At 44.4% G+C, this 27,000-nt stretch overlaps 1 protein-coding gene across 11 annotated transcripts in view; it reads left to right on the forward strand.

Moving 5' to 3' along the window:
• Nucleotides 1-16,031, forward strand: part of CDK5RAP2 (CDK5 regulatory subunit associated protein 2) — an 83,595-nt gene extending 67,564 nt beyond the window's left edge. For 9 of the 11 annotated variants that reach the window (XM_082327489.1, XM_082327486.1, XM_082327485.1 and 6 more), the window contains 10 exons: nucleotides 366-482; nucleotides 2,319-2,508; nucleotides 2,724-2,932; nucleotides 4,237-4,485; nucleotides 6,155-6,238; nucleotides 6,346-6,605; nucleotides 8,899-9,045; nucleotides 11,020-11,158; nucleotides 14,553-14,599; nucleotides 15,471-16,031. In XM_082327489.1, coding sequence (XP_082183615.1) covers nucleotides 366-482; nucleotides 2,319-2,508; nucleotides 2,724-2,932; nucleotides 4,237-4,485; nucleotides 6,155-6,238; nucleotides 6,346-6,605; nucleotides 8,899-9,045; nucleotides 11,020-11,158; nucleotides 14,553-14,599; nucleotides 15,471-15,530 — 1,502 coding nt within the window. In that variant the 3' untranslated portion in view covers nucleotides 15,531-16,031. The remainder of the gene's footprint in view (nucleotides 1-365; nucleotides 483-2,318; nucleotides 2,509-2,723; nucleotides 2,933-4,236; nucleotides 4,486-6,154; nucleotides 6,239-6,345; nucleotides 6,606-8,898; nucleotides 9,046-11,019; nucleotides 11,159-14,552; nucleotides 14,600-15,470) is intronic. The other 2 variants (XM_082327484.1, XM_082327482.1) reach the window with 2 other exon arrangements.
• The last annotated feature ends 10,969 nt before the right edge of the window (nucleotides 16,032-27,000 follow it).

Consider the following 27,000-nt stretch of genomic DNA (forward strand, 5'->3'; position numbering starts at 1 on the left):
GAAATATATTGAAAACCTTCGAACCGTTTGCATGATTTTCAAAGAATAGCAATGTCACAAAATATTCCTGCATTTTGTCCTGTTGGAATTTTAGCTGGTAGGTAAAGACTGCCAGGGATAATTTTGCAATTTTGGTAATGGTTGCGCAGCAATGAGAGGTACTTGTGATGCAGGGCTTTGGATTACTTGGCATTAACCTGAACTGCCTTTCAGTCTGTAGGGATAACCTTCAAAATATATAGGGGAGAAATATCTTTCATAACATGTTTTTCTGCAATTTTTTAAATTGCTGTTTAATAATAACTATTTAATCTTTAATGACCTAGAGATGACTCATAAATCATCTTTTATGTATATATTTATAGGTTCTGCAAACATTTTTATCCATGGCTCGGAGCAGCATAATTCCCTGACTTCTGAAATACATTTCCTGAGGAAGCAAAATCAAGTTCTGAATGCAATGCTAGCAAAAGGATCCAGAGGTAAAAATGTAAATCTGTGCTTTACAGGAGTAGACCGCAACTCTTTTCAGTTCAGAAAACAACAGAATATTAACAGTCCATTCATTAACTGACTTAACCATTCTTTCCACCCCTTGAAATTCCATGCTCAACCATAAGCATTAAAACGGGGGGCTAACAATGATAAAGAAATAGCAGTAATGTTCCTTCTTTCTGTTTATTCGTCGCATTTTCCATATGGTATTAACTTTCCTTTCGCCATTCTTCTTTTTGCATTCCTTTCTTTTTATACATTCTTTATCCTTTTCTCCCTGTGCCTTTTATTACCATTTTCTTGCTCCTTTTTCCCCATGCTTCCATTCTGAAGCTCTCTTAAAAAAAAAAAGAAAAAAGCCACAGAATAGCATTATTGCTGCAAATGAAAGCATTCAGTACAGAGGAGTTCAGGAGGTTCAGAAGTCTGCTGCAGAGGGTTGACTGGACAGGCCAAGTCATCTTCTTTTTGGAAACAATTTAGAAGAGAACAGAACTGAGGGAATCCATTTAGAAGTCTTTGAGATTAATTTTAAACTTTCCTCATTTTCACACCTATGAAGAGAGAATATTAAAAGTCTTCCTTTTTCTTTACCCCCAGGAAAACCAACAATTCGCCAACTAGGTTCTTTAAAGCAGCTTAACCTACAGTTAGGTTGTAAGTCTCCGTATTTTCAGACTGTTTGTGTAAAAGCACTGGTGCTTCTTCCAGAGTCGTGTATTCTCTCATCTGTTTTAGTGCCTCTTGGTGATTATCAGTTTGTTCAAGTTCTACTTTTTTAATTAACATGTCCCTGCTTTTGTTTGTTTCCACGTTTGACGATATGATCTGATAATATCAGGGTTTCTTTTTTATAAGAACCATGAGGAACAGAGCATTGTTGCCCTTGTGTTTTAAAATAATGTCGGTATCTCTGGAGTTTGTGATCTTCTTTTCCTTTTATTCCTGGATGCACTGGAGAAAGAAAAGCCTCCTTAGATACCTCCTGCCTGTTTTGGTCTCGGGTGCTTTCTGTCTAGTCTTAGCTTAGGTTTTCAGTAGTGAAAGACTGGTGATGCACATTTTTAACGGCACGTGGGGATTACCATTTTCATATGCGTTCAACAGGACTACTGAAGATGAGGGAATGATTTTCTGATTGTTGGGAGATGGAACAATTCCTCCCTGCTGTTTGTTTGCCAAGGTTGCCGTGTCCTTTTCCAACGCTAAATGTAGGGTCACAAAAATCTTGGGGTCCCCATAGGCCTCTCTGATTGTAACTGAATGCTCAGTTGCCCCTATCAGCAATTCTTTGTCACAGAACCAGTCTGGGGAAACAGCTTGTGCTGAGGAAAGAAGGACTGATAGGATACATTCGGCAGATGAATAGGGCTGGGAAGGAGAGGAGAGAGGGATTTCTGTGAGACAAAGAGGAACATGGATGCAACAAGCCCTAGAACAATCCTACTGAGTTCTTTTCTTCCTAAAGAGAAGTCAAATCCATTATTTTGTGAGGATTGGCAGAATTCATGTGCCTGCTTTGGGACCCTGCTGACACTAGTTGTTGAATACTATCCTTCTGACCCAATTCCAAACGGTGTTGCGGGCATTTGGTATATAGGGCTGTACACAGGTTTTTATTGAGCCTTTGTGAGTCCTGGGGGTTAAATGTTGCACGTTACAGAAACTGCAAAAGTCGTTAGAAAATTGAAAATCCGAAATCCTGAAACTCACAAGAGCAGCTGTTATTTTCTGACAGTCTCTGAAAAAGCTGATTTTGTTAAAAAGCAGAGCTTTAGTGGGTTGCAGGCATTGCAAATACCTTGTGTTTCTTCTTGTTTCAGATAAACAAAAGGAAAACGAAAAGTTAAGAGAATCTCTTTCTAAGAAGAATGCAATCATTGAGCATCTTCATGAGGATTATGAATGCATTAAGAAAGAAAATGAAAGGTTGCAAAAACAAATTGGCCAAAAGGAGGATGAAACCAGATATCTGACATGTCAGATTTACAGCAGTCGTAATGAATTAAACAGGTATTGATTCTGTCCACATTTAGACATTCATTCAGAGAAGAAAATTGTCAATGTGACAAGCATGTGTTCAGCCATAGCCATTAACATTAATGAGGTGCATAGATATATTCAAAAGGCAAGAGAAGAATTATGGAGGAGAGGGGAATGGATTTTAGATTTTGAGACAAAAGATAAGAATTTAACACTTCACTTTGCTGTTTTTTGGGACTTAACAGGTTGCAAACAGAAATTAATGTAAAGCAATGTCAGCTCTCTGAGAATGAGAAGTTACTGCAGTCACTCCAAACTGAGATGAAGGTTTATGAAAAGTTGGAAGAAGCAAGAAGGAAGAGGACAGGTATAAATGTACACTTGTCTCTATACCCTCAGCCCTTGCAACCCTTCCCTCTCCGAATATGTTCTTGTCAAAGGGCAGTAAGGCCAGGTCAGTATTTCTTTGTTTCTGCTTGTGTCTGCTATGCAAAGCAGAACTGACAACTTGATGATAAAATGCTGCTTTTTACTTAGGAGTGTAACTGTGAGGCTGAGATGTGCGATATGTTCTGACTAAACGCACCCAAGTTTCCTTGATCTTTTTAGATAAGCTAAAAACAAATATTGAAGATTCAGTGGCTCAGGCTGGATAAGCTTCATGGGGATCTTAGATACTTACTTGTCATCTAAATACATGCTGCTGCATCCTCACAGGCAGTGCTTACTCGCGTAGCTTGTGCTTTCTCTTGTCTGAATGTGAGGGTAGTGTCTTCCCCCTAGGGCTGGGGAGAAGTGCTGGCACTGTTTTCTGAATGAGACGTTTAATAATTTCCTGTCCACTTTTCTGTCACTAAGGGTGAGGGGTAGGAACAAGACTTGCATGAGTTCTTCCTACCCCTTTTAAAGAAGCTATACCACCACATAGCTGATGGTATGGTTAGGTAAAGAAGTGGAATGCTGTTCATTGCGGCATACTCGTTACAGGATCAGCAAATTTCCCGTTGGAAGTTCTTGTAAAAGTTGATTTTTTTCTTCCTGCTACTCTAAGTCATATGCCCTGCTGCCACTGTATTTCACGCTTGGCTGCAGCAGAAGAGCCCTGTTGGCATAGGGCTTCAAGCCAAAGTTGGCTCAGGGATGGAAGTAAGTCTCCTTGCAGAACTGGTAATGTCATTAGAGAGCAGCAGCACCCTCCTCATGCAGTTGAGCCCCTTCCCACTGTCTGGAGAACAGTTTGATTTCAGCCTGAAAGAATACATGCAATTGTTTGTGTACTGATCTTCTATGAAAAGATGAACACAGCCCTTGCTTTTTTCAGGTTCAGATTTGTTCCTTTGGTTGCGAGGTGATCACTGTTTTCTTTTTTCTTCTGTGTATAAAATTAAACTCCCAATTCTACTCCATCCTTCCTCCGCACTCTGAGATTGCCCATTCCTTTTACTTTCCCCAGACTGTGCATTAATGCGCTTCAGATTTTGTAAATCCTCTTCATCCTCTTTTTATTATATTTTTTTGCTTTTGGCATGAGACTTATTAGCTTTTATGGACAAAGTGAAAAAATAGTTTTTGGCTCTTTAAATCTTTCAAGGGTAGAAGCAATTAAGACATGCTTTTTGTCAAACCATTATCTTAATGCTGTTTGTAGTTAATATTGAGGATAAAGCTGGCTATAATTTACTTGCTCAGCATTCTGATAATGGCTAATATTATTTTAATTGTTAAAGATGTTAAGTGTTTCTTTTGAAATTGTCTCAGATCCCAGATGTGATGCATCAGAAGAATTCCGAAAAGATCAGAATAATCCACTTGACTTACATGAACTCTTGACTGAAATACAGAGTTTGCGAGTGCAGCTTGAAAGAAGCATAGAGACAAACAAGTCTTTGCACGAAAAATTAGAGGAACAGCTTTCAAAAGAAAAGAGAGAGGAAGTGGGATCAGTGTCAGCTGTGAATATCAACTATCTATTCCAACCAGAAGCCCAGCATTGTGCAGGAATGAATGGTACTGTCCCATACATGCTTTTGTTATACAGTAGAACCCGTGCCTTGTTCTTTAAAGATGCTCTGAAGGCCTTACACAACATCGGCTGTACGTTTGGGAGCTGCCCATGGGCCTTTCAAATCCCTTTCCTGTTAGAGCTATTAGTGCACGGGGAGGTGGAACGCACACTGCACCATCTTCTAGCCTCCGACTGTCACTTGCGTTTCATTCAAGAAAAGCATTTGCAGACAGTCTCTGGGACGGAAGGATGCCTACATTAAAGTGCCATGAATTTTGCTTACCCGGGGGTTCTTTTTTTAATGCAGAGCTCTGTAGTGTTTGCTAAGGGTGACTATGTATTACTCAAGAATGATCAATAAGTGCACTAAATGGTCTTTGTATAAATCAGTTGTCCCCTTTTTGCCCTTGAGGAATATTTTACCTTTATTTCAATCACTATTAAATGATATTGTTTTAGCAAATCAGGGAAAACGTCGTGTTTACACACAGGGTTAGATTATGGTCCGATATAGATGTACGTGGGATACAGAGGGCACAAGAATGTTCTTCCTTGCTGTTAAAGTACTCAGCATAGTAGCAGCTTTCCATACATCCAGCATAAAGCCACCTCTCCTACTGCCTGTACAGGTGTACCTCGTGTTATGGGAAGCAATAATAATGGGGCTTTTTGGGTCCATACACTTCACCTGACCATGCCTACCTAAATCTTACGCACCGCACAGAGCTACAGCACCAGTCAGAGGATTAGCGTGAGAGCTCCTGAGACACAGCAGGGTTTTTTTGCCACCTTACTTTTGTGGGTCCATCGTGTGCAATCAGAATCATACTTCAGATGAAATACATCATGAGCATAACTCTAGGCTACTCTGTACAAGTAAGAAAGATGCGGAACATAGCAGATAACATTTATGGGTTGCTGCCATTCTCTGCACTTTACACTTGAACACTAAATTACAGTCGAGTGCTCCATATGGGGCTGGTTCCCTAGGGCCAGGCATGATCAAGCAGGTGTGGAACAGCTATTGTGGGGAACCTGTACCACCAGTATCCCCACATTGCAGTTGTTCCTGCTTAGTTTCTAGGTAGAATCCTAGCTGTTGCTTTTGACCTCTATCAGACAGAGTAGGTAGGAGCTGGAGAAGCTCCTTATTTCTTTAAGAAAATGGTGAATAGAGTTAGAACAGCTTGGTTTGATGTGGACCAGAAAGACTCCTTGGAATGTCAGCAGCTGAATTTGTTAGCTTTCTAGATGTACTGTGATTAGCCTTTACTCATAGGTACTTAAGGAATTTGGAAGGTCTGAAGACGGGGGATAGAGATATGATCTTAAGTATGGTATAGCTGTGGAGAGTGTCATACTTTTTGTGGAGTTAATGGGAAGCTTACATTTGTTGATTAAAATATCTTTTATCAGGATGTATTTTAATTTTCTGACTATGACTTGATTTTGGGAGATATTTAGAACTTTGGGTAGATGCTAAAAAGATTAACGTAGGTAAATACTGGAAGATACATGGCGTGGTACTGGAAAAGTAGCTGTGTTTCCCTGCTTCCTGAGTCCAAGTGCAGCATCAGCAAAAAAAAAGAAACAGAAGTAGAGCTAGGAAGTTTTTTTAATGCATGTTACTTTCCACTGACACACTCTTCCTTGTCCTGGTTTTATGTGTAGAAAATCTTTGCAAATGCCCTGCTACCAGCAGAAACATTTGTGAGCTGCAGAAACGTGGACATTGCATTTCGCTAGCGAAAGCAGGTACATCCAAAAGTATCTTAAATTGCGTGTTATCAGTATCCCAGACTTGCTGTTTAAGAGAAGTCTAGTGAGGATAAAAAAAAATCTAAACTATTTTTCCATCCCAGGTACGCACTCGGCCTCTAAAGACAATGTAGACAGCACTTCACACTGCAGTAGCACTTCATCTTCCAGCACGGCATGTACCCCTCGTCTGGTGCCTGGACATCGTATGTGGGCAGACAAAAACGGGCGCCACGTTCTTGGCTTGATTGAGGATTATAATGCTCTGCGGAAACAAATTTCAGAAGGGCAACAGGTTTTAGCAGAAATGGAAATTTCTTTAAGAGAGGTCACTGGTACGAAACTGCAGGAGCCTGGAATAAAGGTAAACAGTGAAAGCTGTTAGACGATGGTGAATTTTACCTGGAGGTGCAAACTGTATAGGTTACAAAAGCAAAGAACTAGGTTTATGGTGCAGCAGGCACCATTAACTGAATAACTCTGTCAGGACACCTCAACCTTGACAGTCGAACTCTCATCTAGATGCAGGCACCTGTTTGTGATTCTGGGTTAATGAGGCTACAGATAAATTAGTTAATTCCGGTCCTTTAATAAGCAGTCTCACTTTTACTTGCAACTTGGAATGAGGTGAAACTACTTGCTTTTACTATGGAAACTGGTGATTGTTACACTGGAAACGATAAAAAAGCCAAACAAAAACCCACAACAAAAAAAACCCAGATAAAACTCTCAAATGCTTTAGAAAGGGCTTAAACTATGGGTATGTATCAGTAACGTAAGGATAAAAATAATTAAGGAGATGAAGGCTTGGGATAAACTCAGGAAATATGAGACAGTTAAAAGAAATCTGATATACAGCTGATTGAGTTCCCCACTTACTTGTATTCAGCCCTTTAGTTAACACCAGGTGACAACTGTACGTTAATGATTGATGTATGCTAATGAAGGTTGTTTCATATTAGGGAAGGTTTTTAATATTTTTCCACTTCCTAGTATCAATGGAACACTTTAGCAGTATCAGTAGCTCGTCTAGAAACTTGAATGTCTCATTAATGATCAAATATTGTCTTCTAAGACGTAGTGTATCATCCTTTCTGCATCAGGTGTGACAGTCATATCAAGTCATGGTGCTCTTGCTGTAGTCTTAATAATTCTTAAGCCAATAATAACATGTTTGCCTTGCATTGAATAATGTCAGTCCTTTTCCTCCAGAATCAGGAGAACAAGTAGTGTTTATTTATGCTAATTTTTTCTTACTTAATATTGTTAATTTCTGGATACAGTTAATGATAGCATATTTGGGGTGGATTAAATAAGACAAATGTATTTACAAGCTTCAACAAAAGGGCAGGAACAATCTGTACATGTCCATGGCAGCTAATAAGGAACTAAGAAACTTAAACCGCTTGCATCAGGCATTTCAAACAACATGCCAGTGGTAAAAACAGCGAAACGCTGGAATGGAGGCTCAGAGACACTGCTCCTGGAGGTGCTTTTAAGAACAGATCACGTGAATGTTTGAAAAATTACACGTAATGCTTTCCTGCCTTGGAGTGGGAAAGTAAACTAGGTGACTAATGAAGATCCTTTTCACCCCTATGATTTTATGATAATATAAACGTGGTAAAAAACATGTTCATTGCTCTTCAAAAACCAGAAGGCCTTAACTGCATGGATAAATTTGCGCTACTTATTTTTCTAGTTATAATTAGTAAAGCCATTGAAGAGGCAGTCTTCAACAATTCTGAAATTCTTTTTGTGGTGTCACATGTGTGCTCACACAGTAAAATGATGTCTGAATGACACTTAAGACCCTCTGAAGTATCATATATTTTCAAATGACCTAGTTAAGATACTGATAATGACTGCAAAGTAATCTCTCTGTAAGTTTTTAACTTGTTTTCTTGGTGTAAAGATAAAAGGAGTAAGTTTCACAATTTGCAGTTTCCTATCAAGCTTTACATCACTGAAGTTTCAAACTACTTAGCAAATGGGATATTTTATGTGACAGGCGGATTCTGGGTGGATAACAATGCTAAATAAGTATTCAGAGGATATGCTGCATGGGGCAGGAACCGTGAATGCTTTGCTTTCATTACCCTTCCCCTTCTGTATCACCATTGCTCTGGTAATTCATTTGCTCCCCTTGCATTCTCTCCCTCCTTTATTTCACATTTATGCAATTTCTTCAATTTGGTTTTCTCATCTGTCAGCAGAGGAAAACATTTTATGTGTGTCCTGATAGTTATTTTAGCATTAAATGGAACAGTTTAAAGGGTCTGCTAAGGAAGAAACATCTATATTGCTTAAATTGATGTCTGTAATCATTTGACTTTCAAATAACGTGACATGAAATGCAAATGGAGAAAGAGGAGAGTTGCCAACTATTGCCATTTGGCATAGCAAATCTAGTAAATATAATCTATTATTAATCATGGTTATTGATTAGGATAAATCCCCTCCCGTCCTGAAATTCTCAGATAATGCATTATTCAGCAGTCTTTGTAAACTAACGAGTTAGCTTTTGTGGCACACAATAGCTGTGTACATCATCTTAAATATGAAATCATACCAACTGATTTAACCCATTAATTAAGATTACATTTTCATAACGTTTTAAGCGTAAAATATAACGTGTCTCTAATCCTATGATATAGGTACCAGACCAGGCATCGCTGCATAGCTTTTCCGCAAATACTCACACAGTACAGCAGATTTTAGAAGAGGCTGCACGTTTGCTGAAACTTCTCTGGAGAGTTTCCCTGCCACTGAAAGCTGTACACGGTACTACTCATGGCACTCAGGTACTATTATGCTTCATTTTGGGGTTTGGGGGTTTGGTTTTGGTTTTTTTTTTTTTTTTTCTTTTAACTGTTGTAACGTGTCAAGGAAGAGGCACCATTTAGGAACATGTCATTTGGGAAAATCTTTTGAAAATCATGAACCCAGGATGCCCAGTCTCCGGACACATGGCTTTAGGTAGCTCTCATCACTGAAGGCTAAGGCTGAATGTGTGCTGGTTTCTGTCCTGATCGTATTGCATACTGGGGTGTTTATTTACAAAATACTTTATATTAAAGATGTAATCTGTAACTCTGTTACATGATATTCGGGAAACCTAGGCAGGTGGCAAACATTCTATTTCAACAAGAAAAGGTTTGGACTCCCTGCTATAGAACCAAATTCAATTTGATTATGTATATGCTAGTAACAACAGAAACTTCAGCAACTTTGATGTAATCTGAGCTACATTTTCCTTTCACGTTTTTGATGCCTAAGCTGTAAAATAGGATGCTTTTTTAAAAGTGTGACAAAACCCCGAGACAAGTTTTATAACATTTTAACTAAAAAGGATTGCACTATGCAAATGAATAGAAGTAAACTGAATGAGGAATGAATTATCTATACTGTCATAATACCACCACTCAGTAATGAAACTGTTTCAAACTCTGGCTTTAACATAAATCTAAAGTGTTTTCACTGCGGTTTTTCTATGTGTTTCTTAAGGGAGGCAGAATATTGCTGGGGAAAAAAAAAACAACTTTAGGAAAGTCAACATTTTATACGTAATTTTAATAAATTTTTTGTTGTTATTTTCTAGCATCCTTAAATGTGTAAAATCACAAAAGCAGTAAGAATGAACTGTGCTGTCTCATATACTTCACTGATGTTTCAGCTCCCTATTTGGGATGTCTTGAACAGTGTGTATACTTCCATTTTTTTCCTTATGTGTATATTCTATATAGACAGCTCTATGTTGGCCTGGCTTGCGGTATCTGAACATATCACACACACACACACAGGTCTTTCAGTGTATGTGTGATGCAGCTAGGCTTTAGTGTCACACTGATCTAAACCTCCTTACCTGGAGCAGTCACTTCTCAATGTGTGGGGGATCTGAGTTCCCAGGACTGCACCTAGCTAGGCTCTAGTAGAATCTTTTCTAGAGTTTTGTTATCCAATGTCCTGAGATCTTAAGGACATTAGCTTGCTTCTGATGTCTCAAGTGCAGTATATGAAAGAATATTTCTTGAAGCTTGATTCTAAAAGATACTGAGCATTCACTGCCTTCTCTTCAGCCCCACAGGAGTTGTGAGTAATCTGTTCTTCTGAAGAGCTAAATGCTAGGGGCGAATTCCAGAAGGTGCTATTATTTAACAACTGGCACAACAAGAAGAAAAATGTACAAGCTTAAGTTTGCGTGAGGATCCAGATCAGTGATACCAGCAGACTACGTCAGGGCTACTTGTTTTAAAAGATACTAACCATAACTTAGTTGGAATTGGTGATGAAAACGGAACCTCGGATAATGATACTCTCACATAATTTTGCAATAAAAGCGTCCCAGTCATTTGTACGATGCCTTTCAGCCCTTTGATAAAGGCAACATCAACTATTACAGGACACTGGAGAAGGAAGCTTGAAGTTCTGAACCTGGCAGACAGGATACTTGCTGATCCCATAGCACTGGCCTTCATTGAGAGGAGTGGAAGTTTAAAACCAAAAATAGGTGCTGGCGTTAAGAATATTCTCAGACTAGCAGAAAAATTAATTGCACTAAAAGCCAGCTAAGAATTGCCATTGTCTCTTGGCAGATGTCATAGAATCATGTGCCGTTGGGGATGTGAATGTGGAAGGACAGGGACTCAGTGATGTTTCACTCCTTTAAGTTGTTCATGCTCTAAGGAAGCTTGAGGGCTCTTGTACAAAAGTATTTAGCGATTAACAAAGTACTTTCATATAATGCTTTAATATAAAATTTTCTTTTCTCAATGTAGGATGAAGGAATGAAAGCAGAAATATTTAGATTACGTAAGAAACTGTCCGAGCAAGAGAAGAAGTTACATAGCACAGTGAAACGCTTGCACTCTACAAACCAGCTGAAGGAAAACATGGAGAAAGTCATCATTGACCAGTGTAAGTGTATGCTTTATTACTGCTTCTTTTTTTTATTTTTTGAGTCTGTAGCTACCTCTAAAATTGGAGAAACAACAAAATGAATATAGGCACCTGTTTTTTTGCAGTTGCCCTGACTGAGGTTTCCTTGTGCACGCTCAGTTGTTAGTGATGAACAATTCATGAGGTTCAGACTGTTCAGAACTGATGGAGCCTCATTCAGGTGGAAAGAAGTTGCCCAACTACAAAAGGCTGCATAGAATAACATGAGAAGCAGTTCATGGTTTTACACAACCCACTGATAATGTGTCAATCCATGCAGCTGCCACTAATTGCCACTAATTACTTGAGTTATTCCGTTTCTAATACTGTCATTCCCCAAGTTTTCTACCCTACAACAGTTCCTGACAGAGGCGAAGTTACTGTTGCTGTAGACCATTCCAGCCAGTGTTTTGACATTGTCTTTCTCAAAATTGTGATTTTTGCCTCAGTCTTGATAAATGTGGAATTAGGCTTTTGGCTTTTCTGAGGTGCCTGTCTGTTGCCTGTATCGCACTAGATGATAGCTGAATACTGAGAACAGCCAAAGCAGCAGCAAAGGAGATTTGTCAATGCTCTACACCAGACTGAGAAGTGCAAGAGAACAGAAGGCTCAGAACAAGGGAAACAAAAGCTCACTATGAGTCCTTTTTTTAAAGAAAAATGAGGACATGCTGTGAAAGTATATTTTACCCTTAGCAGCTGTATCTAGAAAGTTGTGTGGGACCATGAAAACAAGGGGGACATGGGCTATATTGTAGCTGTGTTAAGCCAGGTGACTGTTTTAAGAGAGATAATCACTCATTAGAAGAGATTTGAATGGAGCTAACCTCGTCTCTACCTTCATGCTATGGCAATATGTGTATTGCGGGAGGAGGATTTAATTTTTTTCTTAAAAAAACAAACAAACAAAAACAACTATCATCCATTACCTTCTTTTAAGAGGTGGGACTGACTGACTCATTAGTCTATGCTTGAATGGCACTTGTATTATCGGTAATTCATCTAGGCTGTACAATGTCACACATCATACCAAAGTTATGAAAATGGCCATAATACTATAGGTTACTTGATTCATTTAAATGCAGTGTAGAGGAATAAATGTCATTTTGCTCCATAGCCTGTAATTTTTATACCTAAGGTATGTGTATCTTCTGTCTGCAGATTAATTTTTTTTTTTTTTTAAGCATTTATGGGCTGGGTTTTCATGACTTCTTTCAGGATTGTTGTATTAAATGATGTACAAGTTACTTAGATTAAATCCAGAATTATGTTTTGTTCAGGTTTTAATGATAAATAGCTCAGTTTGGGGTTGTCATATAAAAATCAAAGCTATTCTGTCTGTCCAAATAATATCCCTGGGGTAGATTTACTGGTTTAGTTTGGTCAGTTCCTAGTTCCAGTGAGATCTCATATATACTGGGTAAGTTCAGTAGGGCTGGGCAGAGTATAAATCTGCAGAGATTTTACCCTTCTGGGCAGACTGTTATCCCCACAGTCACTCCACCTGCCCATACTTTCGAAAGGAAAACAGTACATCTCTCTTCTTTTGCTCGCTCCTTTTCAGGGCATTCAACCTCATCTGAACTAGGTCCTAATAAAATGAAGCCTGCATTTTTTGAAATCTCCTTAATGCAAAGTACTGCCTGGCTAGCAGCAGCTTTGCTATTAGTGTCACATCCTCTAAATTCTCTTCATGTACTGAATTTAATATTTTTGATTTAGAAAAAAATCTACTTTGCCAGGTAAAATGAATTTACTAGCAGAGTTCTTTATGAGCAGAGAGCACTCTGCTACACAGAAAGCCCTGGATAGGATTTTCTGTAAGTTTCATTGATTATGGGAATTACGGATGTCAAGTTACCTTTGCCTTAAAGAGCAATTTCAGAAATGGTTCTAAATTGCATCTGTACACAAATTCCTGAGCGAGCCTATGAAAAACCTGGTGGATCATAGGAAGCTGCTGGATTCTGTTAGGATGCTTACGCTTGTTTTTGTTATTTCTTCCTTTCTCCTTTTGCTAGTGAGAAAGCAAAGGCATGGCAGTAGGTGACCTTGCCTGCCTTCATTCTCCAAGCATCCTGTTCGCTGGCCACTCCGCTGAGGATATTCAGGTTCCCTCGGTTATTTACTTGAGCGTTCCAGAATACATTGAGAGGCAGAGACTGGAACATTCTTGGGGCTCAGAGTCTTCAGTGTGCTTTCTCTGCCGAGAGAACTCATTGCTTATAAACCTCATCTGAACCTCTGAACATGTAACAATGCAGTGCCAAATTGCAGTAATCTGCCAAGGGTATAATTATCTCATGACAGCTATACCCTTGGAGTTGCTGGGTTCTTATTATTGTAATGAAAAATCTTTATTATGGCTAAATTGTTTATTTTTGAGACTGGAATATTAAATTGGTACTTGTGAATGGTATTTTTCAGCAGTTATGGAGCTGACACAGATTAGAGAATCACATATTTAACCTGACATTTCTAAATATCAGTTTTGTTTAGAAGCATCCCCTCCTCCGCGCACAGGTCTCGCGCTGTCCCCACAGAGACAAACTAGCTGGATGAAGAGAGAAAACTTGGAAGCCTTCAGAGCAAGCCACTGACATGATTTCCCCTAAGCATATATAGGTTGCTTTGTCCTTGAACTGCTGGAGGAGCTGGCTGACACCTTTTGCCATCTGTCCTCTTCCTAGCCCTTGGTCCCCCATAACCTCTCCACTGCATCATTTTTCTCCCCCTCCTGCGAACCGCCCCCAGCCCAAGTAGGCTACCCAAGAGGTCAAACTGTAGTTGGCTCATGCACCATCTCCTCTTAAAATGAACAGAAAGTCTTCCTTTGATGACTTAGATCGAGGGAAGCAGGTCATCAGTATTGCAGGGGGCGGTTCCTGTCTGTGATGTTAAATGTAGTGGAGCTATACGTGTTTTAACATGTATTGTTCTTGGTATGGTAGAAAAACTTTAAAAACACTTCCCTGATGTTTCGATCTGAAAAGCAGATGATGTGCTGGATGGAACACAGGCCGGGGGTGGGAAACGGCATTCTAGTGGTGGCACTGATTCGGACCTGCCCTGTGGTCCTGAGTGCCGACTCCTGCTCTTCCCTAACTCTGCCTGCTTGTACAGCACTGCCCTCTAATTTGGGGTTTGTACATCAGCCTGAGCTCCTGAGCGGGGCTCGGGAGGCCTCCCGAGTCGTGGACGTGGGTGAGTAAGAAAGCTGAAGTGGTGGCAGGGGGCTGCGTGTGATTGCCTGGTTGCTGCCCATCACGTAGGTGTGAGTTCATTCATTATTTAATAGCTGGTCTTAAGACTTGAATACAGAGAATATAGAAAGACTGTGCAGTATTCTTTTTAATCTCCTCTTTCTTTCCAGTGGTTTTAACTCATGATGTCTTGAAGAAGGCTAGAGGAAACTTGGAAGTAAGTTGAATTTTTTCTTGCATTTAATTCCTTGGTATATACTCATTAGAAATACGCATTGCTGTGTCAGTAGTATTTTGCAGAATCAGTCCGACTTGCTTTAGGTTTGCTACCGAATCAAGTCCGGGTGACAGCAGTTTAGTGTGATAAATATTCTGCAATGGTTGATGTTTAAATTAGAGTTTTATGACTGACCATGTAAACAGCTAAACCCTCTCCTTTCTGATGCTTTCCTTAGGTTAATATTCACGTCTGTCATCTTCTTCCAGTAGTTTATTTTCAGCAGATCACAGTCCAAGAGCCTGTCTGCTGAATAAGTTCACAGAAGGCACCCTTATTTAAAGCTTGTGTATGTGTTAATAACTGGTGGTGCTTTTTTAAAAAATATAGACCCAATAGGCAAAGCTTTTGCAAACAGCGATTTGCTAATGCTGTGTATTAAATTAGTTTGAGTGTTTAAGTAATCACTGTTCAGATTTGCTTTCTCCCAGAAGGCTCAGCCTTTACTCCCAGAAGGATGCGTAATACACTTCTTGACTCCTAAACGCCATCCTTCTCCCGCCACTCCACGCTGAGTGACTGCACGTTTCCCAGCCCCTCCTTAAATTCCCCTCTACCTTTTCCATGACTCCTCATTCCTCTGCCCTGCGCAGCTGCGCTCCTGTCGTCTCAGCCCTACCTGAGCTAGAAAGGGATGACAGAAAAAAGGCTTTGCGCTTACAGAAGCCTTCCCCGCTTTCACCTGAAGATTTGCTGAACACAGAAGCTCCTATGTACAGATCCTTTCGCAGCATTATGGCCCAGGGGTAGGGACAAATTGTGTGCATTTGAAGTGCTGTAAAATAGTAATAATTACTGCTTTTCTAACCAGGTTTCACCAGCTGAGAATCAAAAATCACCTTCCTGTACCAGCAAAAAAAGGATTCTCTGAAGGAGAAAGTGCCACTAATAAAGACTGGTCCTGGGATTGTTGTTTGCTTCTTTATGCCTTACTATTTATTGATGTAAAAATGTTTGTTCGGCTCTTTTAATGGAATCAGCCTTTGACCAAAAAAAAAAAAAAGAAAACAGAAATCTTTTGGTAAATAACTTATTTAACATTTTCTGTAATGTGAAAGATGGTTTTTAATATTTATTACTGAAGTAAGGTACTGGAGGTATTGAAGAAAAATCCAGATTTTTTTAAAGTTGGCTCATTTGAAATTTTATATTTGTACTTGTCATGTTACAAAAGTATTTGTTGTTATAGTCAAACAGGTCCTGAAAGAGTCAAGAATGTGATCCACCTTCCAAACTGTTTCTCTACTGCTAAAAGAATGTAGGTTAAAAAAAAAAAATCTGCCAGTTGTCACTGTTTTGTAGCAATGTGAGAAATGTTCAATATTTTAAAGCATTTTAAACATATCTGGAGGATTTGTCTGGAAGCTGCCTGATGCTGAGCTTTCTTATTGCCCTATTAGAAACTTAGATTGATGCTAGGTCTGAAAATATTACTTAGAATCAGACAAATAAAATGAAAAATAATCACAAATCTGTTTGCGTTATTTCGTTCAGAGCACTTCTGGAACGAAGCAGCCACGTTAGCGGGTTCGTTTCCCGAGTTCAGCTGAACTGAGCCCAGGCCTTACGGGCAGTGGCTGTAAGGCGCGGCGAGGCATGGCTTGTCATGGCCAAGCGGGCGCCGTGGCCGCTTGCTTTCAACAAGCGGAAGACGTCTTGCTGTTGGTAAAAGGTTAACGTCATCCCCTGTCCCCTCGCTCTCCCCGAGGTCTGTACGGAGAGGGCAGGTGGCCACGTCAGGGACACAGCCAAACAGTTTTAAAGTCCATTTTTCAGGTAAAACCTCTGAAAAATGTTTCTTAAATTTAAATAAATCTTTTACCATGGGTTTTTATCTCCCATGTTGATACATAGAGTAGCGATATTTTGGCAAGGCCAGAGAACGCCAGCCCAAACCGTGCCTAGTTGCGCTCCACTCGCCCTGCCCAGTGCCTTCAGTTGGAGCTGCCTGAGCCCTGGGTTTCACAGCAGGGCTGACTGCCGGCAGCCTGCTCTCACACCAACGGGGAAAATAGCTTAGTTTAACCCTAACGAGACTGTAATTTAAAGTGATTGTTGGTTACAAAAGTAGACTTTATGGTCCAATCATGGCTTTATTGAACTAAATGCATTTCACACAAAGTGTGATGTTTTTTTTCCCCCTCAAGTTGACGGCGTCCCCGTTACACAAGATAACTTACCCTCGTCATCCAAGGAGGTTAGCCCCAGGTCTGGGAAATCTCAACACAGAGTTGTGCTTATAGTGAGTCCTTGGATAGCGCACTCTAGAAAATAACCAACGTGTAATAGGCTTTCACAAAAAATGAATTTGTGCTCATTGAAACACGGCTGTGGAGCTAGGTAGCTATTACACCCCTTGAGCTGGCAAAGAGCTGGGGCCGTTCCGATTTGTCTGGTAGGACGTGCACAGCATCTAGAGGCCAAGGCAAGTCCGAAGAGCTCCCCTCCTTCCTTCAAATTAGTTTCCCAACAGTTTGATGATAATACAGCTAATGCCGAATACCACAAAGATGCTCTAAATCACTTTGCTTCTGAATTGCAGCTTAATATTAAAGGGTCGGAGCTGTTGCATCCTCCCTTTGTGCGGAGCTGCGCTCCTGCGTTCTGGGTGGTCGCCAGTACGACAGCTGGGTATCGCCCAGGTCACAGATAGCCTGGTCCTCGGCCCTGGGTAGTGGGATGGGCTGTCAGAGTCCGTGCGCCCACACGAACGTTGTGCAGGTGAGTTTTTATTAACGAAAAACAACGTGAAACCACGCACTTACTTTCAGGGGGCCCGTTTCTGTGGTCCTCTGGTATGACCGGCAGGTTTGCAAGTTCACAGCAACGGGCCTTCTCCAAAGAATGAAAATGGATTTAACGGGAGGTCCCGCAGCCTTCCTGGAGGCGTCAGGCTCGGAGAAACGGTGCGTGCCTTGGAGATCCCAACCTTGGAGATCACCTCCCGCCGGAGCTGGGGCTGCCGGCCGCTTGCACCTCCATCCACCCACCCAGGGACGGGAGAGCGCCCTAAGGAAACGTCGTTGTCTCCAGCTGACAGCAGGGGGAGGCAAACTCATGCGGCTGGGTGAGAGGAAAGGTGCCGGAAAAATCGGAAAAGTTAAAAATAAACTTTGCAAATCGAAAAAGGGGGAGGTAAGGGAAGAGCGTGCAGTCAAACTTGTTCTTCAGTCTCTTCACACATTATTGTCCTCACAGCTCACTAAAAACGTCAAGTTAATTTTACTAAGTAGCTAAATTATAGACACTCAGATGTAATCAGAATCTGCTATACATTTCAACTTTCAAAATTAATCATCCTATGTTTTTGAGATATAACACCTGAAGGAAACAGCTGTACATCTATATATAGTACAGCCATGGCTCTTGGTCTTCTTGCAGCCTTTTTTCCCCCCACACCATCTGTACTTAAAAATAAATAAATAAATAAATCAAATGTTTCCTTTCCTGAGATGATTTGCCACTTATTTCTTAATGGTCCCTGCTGTGCCCGCTCCGAGCTCCGCTCCTGCCCCCCTTCCCCTCCCGACCAGCTCCGATTGCTGCACCCCGCTGCCAGCAGAGCCGGCGCCGGTGCTGGGCAGGCCGAGGGGACGCAGCCGCCGCTGGGCCGAAATGCGATATATCATTACCTCTTTAAAAACAGATGATCCTGCGAGATCAAAGTATTTCATCTTGACGAGAAGTGCCTCTTAAACACACACAATTTACTGGGCCGGTTTAAAAATAATTAAAAAAAAAAAAAAAAGCTTACCAGATGGAAGGCTGCAGAAGACAAAGCTTATGGAGTGTTAAACTTTGTTCCCATTAAACAAAATTAAATTTTCCTTTAAAAACAATTATGCACGAGAAAAATAAGCAGCGTAAGCAAATGGAATTAAAGGAGGGGCTCATTTGCTTAGTGAGTTCCTGCCCATGCTTCGTTACATGTGCAAGGTGACTGGGAGCATCGCTGGGAGAGCAGCTCAGCAGCGAGCACCCCCGTAGGTGCGGGGGACCGGCGGGTCCGTTGTCCTTACCGGTGACCTTGAACCGCTCCGCTCTTTGCCCAGGCCTGCAGGCAGTGAACAGGCTCTGGCCTTTCTCTCATAGGCTGCTGAAGGCCAGTTGAGATTAAGAAAAAAAAAGGAGCAAGAAAAGGCTTTTTCCTCCTCTTTAGGTCCCCTACAATACGTGCAGCTACCCAGGAGCACTGAATAGAGGAAATATTCAGTGCCGTTGGGGGCAGAGCCGTGTGTTAGGGATACACACGGGTACCCGGTGCTGCTGGGCAGCCCCAAGCCACCCCGCCAGCGCGGCGCGGCCGGGAGGCTGCGGCCGCAGCTTAGGAACCTTATAATTGCCTCTGCCAAAGAGAACAAATAGAAATAATATTCAAAAATCACAGGTGGTTGGTTGTATTAAAAATAAATCAATGCTAATGCATTCAAGCATTTAAAAACAAAAGTGCAGCACATCTGGGTGGTATTTTAATCTCGACAAAAGCTGCCAGTTCCATTTTTTGCAAGGGAGAGGCTTTGCGGGGTCTCGTCTGCCGGGGTGGGGAGGGACGGGTCCTCACGGGGCGGTGGGGAGGGGACGGGGGTATCGCGGGGAGGGGGACGGGGGTATCGCAGGGAAGGGGACGGGGGTATCGCGGGGACAGGGGTATCGCGGGGAGGGGACGGGGGTATCGCGGGGAGGGGGACGGGGGTATCGCGGGGAGGGGGACGGGGGTATCGCGGGGAAGGGGACGGGGGTATCGCGGGGAGGGGACGGGGGTATCGCGGGGAGGGGGACGGGGTATCGCGGGGAGGGGGACGGGGGTATCGCGGGGAGGGGGACGAGGGTATCGCGGGGAGGGGGACGGGGGTATCGCGGGGAGGGGGACGGGGGTATCGCGGGGAAGGGGACGGGGGTATCGCGGGGAGGGGGACGGGGGTATCGCGGGGAGGGGGACGGGGGTATCGCGGGGAGGGGGACGGGGGTATCGCGGGGAAGGGGACGGGGGTATCGCGGGGAAGGGGACGGGGGTATCGCGGGGAGGGGGACGGGGGTATCGCGGGGACAGGGGTATCGCGGGGAGGGGACGGGGGTATCGCGGGGAAGGGGACGGGGGTATCGCGGGGAAGGGGACGGGGGTATCGCGGGAAGGGGACGGGGGTATCGCGGGAAGGGGACGGGGGTATCGCGGGGAGGGGACGGGGGTATCGCGGGGAAGGGGACGGGGGTATCGCGGGGAAGGGGACGGGGGTATCGCGGGGAAGGGGACGGGGGTATCGCGGGGAAGGGGACGGGGGTATCGCGGGGAGGGGGACGGGGGTATCGCGGGGAGGGGGACGGGGGTATCGCGGGGAGGGGACGGGGGAGCGCTCGCCACCCGCCGCCTCCCGAGAAGCCGAGCAGAGGGGAACAAGCCCGCTTTACATTTTGGGTTTATTTTAAACACTCCTAAACTAGACGGAAAGCAAATCCTGTCATCGCTTCCAAATTCAACAGAAATGACAATATGGAAAGAAAAATATAAAAAGAAAGCGTCAACGCTCTTCGGAATTCTATTGACACCAAAATCCCGATTTACAGCAGCTGAAGCCTGGCCGCCGGTCCCCCGTGGACACGAGCTGCATGAAGCCGTGCCTACCCAGAGGTTTTCCGCCCCGGGCAGGCGTGGGCTGTGGGTTAAAGCACGAACCTGGAAGCAGACGCGTGGCTTTGCTGCGAGCAAGATCGCCTGCGAGGTCAAACCACTTCAGGGCAAACGAGCCCACGCTGCTGCGCGCATTAAAGGCCTTTGACGCGCAGCAGCGGCCGCTCCCCGGCGGCTGTGCACAGCGATTCGCACCGCACCGGGTGCGGGTGCCGCTGCCGGCGGAGGGCACTTGGCCTCTGGACGGTGCAAACAGGCGCAGCCGAGCGCAGCCGTGTCGCTGGCAGCGTCACCGGGGCCGCTGCGCTCTGGCTGGGCCTCGCAGGCTGATTAACTCCAACGCTAACCTTTAGGTATCAGCAGCGCACTCTGCAAAGCCGGGCACGCTGCTCTCACTTTCGTGTCTGTAACAACTCGGAAAAAAGCTGCTTGAATAGCACAGATACGCCCCCCCCCATTTCTCCCCCCTATTTCCCTTCCTGACCTCTTCTATCTCCCCTTTGACTCCCCAGGTCCATTTTTGAGCCTTTTTGGGACAGCCGCTAGATGGCAAAAGCAAGTTGTGCTGGCAGAGAAGCGGCGCCGCAGCTTTGGGAGCCAGCGTTGGACGAAGCTGCGCAGAGGCCAGCCCGAACCCGCGGCCGCCAGTCCTCCAGCGCCAAGCCCTGCTCCGCGTTTGTGCTCCTCCCGCCTTGCCCATCTCCTGCCTGCAGGAAGCTGAAACAAACCCCAGCACGCCTTGCTGGATCGGGCCTGGGACCGTCAGGGTGAATGACATTAAAAAGATGAGATGTGGAGCCAGGGCTTACTGACATTTTATTACTCAAATGAAAAAAACCCAATCGCAAACAGTCTTAAAACGTGCCCTACATTGAATCATAACGATCCAGAAGCTGCTGGCGTTATTGTCAAGGTGCAATTATCAGCACGTTTGGTGCTTGCTGATGTTTTGGTGCCGCAGCGATGCTCCCCTCCCGTCCCTGTTCAGGGGCTTTGGCTTCCAGAGGAGAAAGCGCTCAAGGGTGCCCCATCCTCGGCAGGGTGCTGCAGGCAGCCCAGCACCGAGCCACCCGCCTCTGCTCGCTCCAGCAGCCCCGCTGGGGCAAGGGGCCAACCCCTCCCCTTCCAGGGTGAAGCAAAAGCAAAGCAAACCCCCTCTGCTCCTAAAATGCCATTTTTCCTCACCGCAAAGTTTGATGCTGAGCCCACAGCTCAGCATCCGCGTTTCACACTTTGCACCGACCGCGGTGCACCGCTCCGGAGGGAAGTGCTCTCGGAGTAGGGCAGCGGGCTGCTGCCTCTCCTGCCATCCTGCAGTGAATAATTCAGATTTGGCAGGGGGTGAAGCACGCACGGGGAAGGATCCTGGTCACTTTGTGCCTTTTTGCAGGGGGAAAGGCTGTAGCATGTTTGCAGAAAATATCCCTTGCAGGGAGGAGAGGCTTCACCCTCCAGCTTCTCCAGGCTGCAGAGCAGCAACTGGCAACAGTGGGGGAAACCAAGACTCCTCCAGGGCTGGCAACAAGAAAGATTTCAAGTCACTTTAGTGGCCCATTCCTACCTTTCTGTCCCTCTCCTCACCATCCTCCCACACGCATAAAATCTATATTTTGCACAGCTCGCTCCTGTCTCCAGAGAAGCAGCACAAAAATCTTGCTTTGAGCATCAATGTAGAGTTGCAACACGTCTTTGCAAACCAGCAAATCGAAAGCGGTAAATAAACCAACAAGTAACCCCTTTTCCTACCTATCTACCCAGGAAGTCACTCCTCTAATAAGTTCCCAACACCACCAATTCAAGCCCTCAGCCACCTCCGCGGCAGCTCCGGGCTCCCCCCGTCCATGCAGGGGCTACGGGACCCGCTGCTGCCCCTGCCCCATCCGGCGTTCAGACCTGCTGCTCCATACTCGCCAACCACATAACCTTCATCTTTAATTTTGGAATTGACCCCTCTTGAGAAACGCTCTACTTGCCTATTTTTTATGTGTTTATCTTGTCATTTCTTTAGAAAGATACTTGTTACAATATTTTTTTTTCCCCTCCTTCCCCCCAGCCCCGTCGGAAGAAGCTACTCGGGTAATTTGTTGAAGCGGGTTGCTGGGGCATGCATTATGCATGAGATGCAATCTTTATTTTTGCACTCCACTGTGTGCATTCTCAAGCAGGAATGTCAAAAGCAAAAAACACTGAAGCAGCAGTTCGTTAAGACTTCATTAAGATAGCTGCACTACACAGGGCCAGCACGACTCAGAGAAATCACACCCTGACACTTTGCCTGATTCTGTACTGGTCTTAGGGGTGCCATGGCCATCCTCCGTCCCCTCCTCCTGCCCCGGCACAAGCACCCACAGCTCCCACGAGATGCAGCCGGGGCACGGGCAGGTATCTGAGTGCTCAGCTCTGAGCCGCGCTAGCCCTCAAGGCAGCAAGTGATGTCGGCAGCCTTGAAAAATGATGTCAAAGATGTGAAAAACCAACCTGCTTTGCCTCAAGTCATCAGAGCAAATTATGCATTCTCCAGCAGTCATGTAATATGAAATTAAATAACTCCATTGTGCGCCGATCTTGCTGCGAATGGGAGAGGCAAGTTCTCCGCTTCCCCTGAGCATAATTTGAGCCCATTTGCTCATCGTTTCCCTCCAGCGTCGCTTGCCGTGAAATCCACATTGTGATCCCAACGCACCACTTGGCAAACAGCTACACCAGCATCCCCTTGCAGCTCAGTTTTAAGCTCCCAGGCCCCGCAGCCCTCCCCATATTCTCCTGCCCTCAAGGGATGAAAAAAATGGAGACAGAGATTCTACCATCCCACCAATCCATACCAGTCTGGCCTGTGGTACACACTGGTGCTCTGACAGTCTCCACTGGTATTCTGCTTGCCTAAAGCCACGGCAGGATTTTTTTTTTGTAGATAGGAATATATTTAAGAAATGTGTTTACTTATATCCCGTAAAAGCACAATAAACTTATCTCCAGACATTGCATTAAAGAAATACTGTGATTTTAAAAGTTACTTTGTTCTAAAACTCCTCCAGGCAGAAAAGATAATAAAAAATAGCAAACCACTGGTGGTTAAGGAAAAAAAAGAACCATGCGGTTATAATTTCACTCAATGGCCTATCCCTAACAGAGCGACACACAAAATGCACATGTGGGATAATATGTTAAAATATCTTGGAGAAAGCTATTAATTTATAACAATGGTAAATAAGGGTTGATGGGGACAGCGGAGGTGTTTTAAAGTGCGGTTCGCGTTATTGAGTCCACCAGATGTCATATCGGCACTTAAAAGCCTAAGGTGGTTTGAAATGCAGTACAGATTGTCTCGCATTTGATCTTCTAAACCTGTCTCCATCCATCATCGTCAGCAGCTGTCAAGATAACAGGGGACAAGTTTTGATTGGAGCCTGATTGTTTTTTGTTGGCGTAAAGGCAGAGATGCATATGGTTCTGAAACCTGATATTTCTACCTCTTCTGCTAGAAAAATGTGACTTTAAGCAGAAACAGGGCTAACTTCCACCCCCAAACCAATTTGTTTGATGGAATTCAGCCTGCAGAACAGGACGGATATTTGTATTTATGTCCGCTTGAATGCGGGCTTGCATGCAGCCGCTCCTTGATTGGTTTTAGTTACATCTGATGATAATGCAGAGAGAAAGATCAATATGAAGTCAGTTGGCCTGGTAACCTCCACAAACAGTGCAGAATTTACACGGAGACTTGACACGGGGAATCTGAGAAACATCATGAAAATTTTATGCAGGCAGGGAAGCTTTGTAATGATCTGCTCTCCATGGACCCTCAAGGTCTCCTGCATGGTGCTGGTTTTCCCTCCAGGCTCCACTTTTCAGGAGCGATTCTGCAGCTCCTGCCGGAGTTTGTCAGCAGTGCTCTACCTGCTGACGTGTCCCCTGGGAGACCTCCAGCAGCAACCTCAGCGAGACCAAGAGTGGAACCTCACCAGCCGCCGCCATGCTCTCCTGCATGGAGAGGTGAACCCTGGAGCTTCTCTAGTCTACATACACCCTCCGCCCTTCAAAGGCCTGGGCCATACCATGCTGCGGTGAGTGGCCACCCTGGGCATTGCATGGCCATCACCCTTGCCACAGCTCCTCCACCAGAGACTGCAGCCTCCAAGCCTACTTGATATTTCTACAGAAACCATGCACGTTGCCTCAACGCAAAGAGCAAAGAACCACCATCTTGTGAAAGAGAGCAAGAGCGTATTCCAGCCTGAGGAAAAACAAAGCTTCACGGCTGCACCAACTATGGGGTGGGGGACCTGCTCAGCCCACCATGCCCGTTAGCTTGCACAGGGCTGGCACGTAGCTGCGGAAGCCTCTCGGGGCCTTGGCTTGGCTCCCTCCCCAGGGAGCCCCACCAGCTCCCTGCGGATCAGTCGCATGAGTGATGGCAACAGGATTTGGCTCAAGACACCATAGTAATATGGTGCCGATTAAAGGTTTTATTAGCATGAGCTTGTGTGGCAATTGCATCGCTTACAAGTGCCAGTAAAACACTTATACCACACTATTAACCAGCCTATATATGCCACATCACTCTTCTGTAAAATACTTCATAAAGTGTTGTAAATGTTTCTCTCGTCTTTTTTCTTTGTACCTCTTGGCTATAAAACCAGGCTGGGTTTAACGGCTGAGAGCTCAGCTGAACAGAGCTTGCTGGGAGGGGGGAGCCACCTTCACTTTTTCACTTATTGCATGGTCTTAAAAAAATTCTTAGCTGTGAAAGCATGAAATGGAGTAAAATTATGCAATGTAATCTCCTGTGTAAAAATATGCAATGCAAAGAGATCCTGTAATTCCTCACGAGCCCAATGGTAAAAGTCTAGGTTCACTGTATATGGCTGGTGTTTTGGTAAGCCTTCGACTTCACTGGTTTCACAGGTTGAGGCAGAGGATGCTCCCGGCAAACATGGATTTTAAGTCCATTTTTACTGAAGACTCCAAAGGACCTATTAGAACACATGTGCATGCAGAAACAGGAGGACTCATCTCCAGCAGTGATGGGACTATTTACAAAATGTCAGGGAAACAGACCAAAAAAAACCACCCCCAAAAACCAGCCCAGTGCCGAGACGCACACAATCCAGCTGACCTCTTCCCAGCATTCCTCAGATGAGCACTTAATCTTTGGGCAATCTGGGAATGAAAAACCCAAAACCCAACCTAAGGTCAGTCAAAGAAATCTGGCTTGTTAAAGTAAAGGAATTAACAAAATATTTCAGTTGAGCATAAACCTCAGCCAGGATGTTTTTTCTGTTGACATGGGAAGAGATTAGCATGTGGTCACTCCAAAATCTCTTGAAAAAGAGAAACTTTACAGGGCTGGCAGTGAGGATAACGTAGCCGTGCATTAGGCAGCCCCTCTTACTCGCGGGTAAACCCCACAACCACCTCTGCAGCGGTGGTGACATTAAAACCTGCCCTGACCTCCTCACCTTCTTTGCCTGCAGGCTTTTGGCATGGCAGAGGGCCAAGGAGAGACATGGTCCTCCCCAGAAAGCTTTCGAACACACAGGACAGGGACTAGAGTCAAACAGGCTCCACCCTTGACCGAGATTCCTGGTCAGGAGGACAGACACACGGACACCTATCATGTCCTGTAGTGCACGTGCAACATGGCCAGGGCCGCACAGAGCATCAGCTGCGGACATGAGCTAGGGAGGTGTCCCACACCAAGCTTTCCCCCTTCAGACCTTCACACCCTCCCTGGTCTGCCTTGCCTGAAGTTGAGACGTATCTTTTCCAAAGAACCAATTTCAAAACACTTCTTTTTCTAACCTTGGACTACTGCTCCTAGTGTGTTGCTTTAACTATTTTTTTTTTTTTTTTGTCCCTTCAGGAACTGACACAGTTGAGAGAGCAGAGAAATTAAACTGTGCAGGATTGCCTCCTGCATTGATAGACTCAGATTCTTATTCACGCAGAGACTTAAAAAAAAAAAATATTAAAAAATCATTGGGATCTCTCTTTGCTCAGAAATCTGTATTCCATTAACTCTGGCATAAGGCACAATGCAAACCAAAAGAAAGAGAAACTCACACCAGTGGGTGGCTAGAAAACAGCGGCAGAGTAAATTAGCATACTCAGTGTGCAAAGCGAACAGAGGACTTCGACTCATAGAAAATGATCCTGATGGGAGGAACAGTCAGTCCCTCCTCAGAGCTGCAATAAAAGCCTATGGCCAAGAGGGTCTGTGTGAATTTAGCAGCGGAGATAAGAAGGATCCAAACTCCAGCGAGCATCACTTTCTTGCAATTGATTAGCTGCTCTACTTGAAGCTGGAAAACATGTGTACCACACTTGGAAGAATAAGAGTCGAGAGCACCCTGACAGCAAACCACCATGCACAGACATCTGAAGGAAAGCTGGTAAACAAGAAAGTGGCAATAATCCCATTATACGGTGACAAAAAGTTTGTTTCTGTCCCTCAGAGGGAAGACCTACGTGGAAAGCAGAGCTGGGTCCATGCAGACCTGGCAAGACGCTGGCTCCCGGGCAGCTCCGCTTATGGGGGCTGGAAAGCTCAGCACCAGGAGGGGCTGCAGGAGCAGCCCCAAGACGCAAGTGTGACAAACCCTGCTCAGCGGTAATTACCGGCCTCGCTGGCTCCGGCCCCTGAGAGCTGCTGGGCATCGTGCCCAGCAATGGGCACGAAGCACTGCTGGGATGGGGGAGTTAAACTGCGGCTCTC

This window comes from Platalea leucorodia (assembly GCF_965183815.1).
Source record: "Platalea leucorodia genome assembly, chromosome: 15".
Classification (NCBI taxonomy): Eukaryota; Metazoa; Chordata; class Aves; order Pelecaniformes; family Threskiornithidae; genus Platalea; species Platalea leucorodia.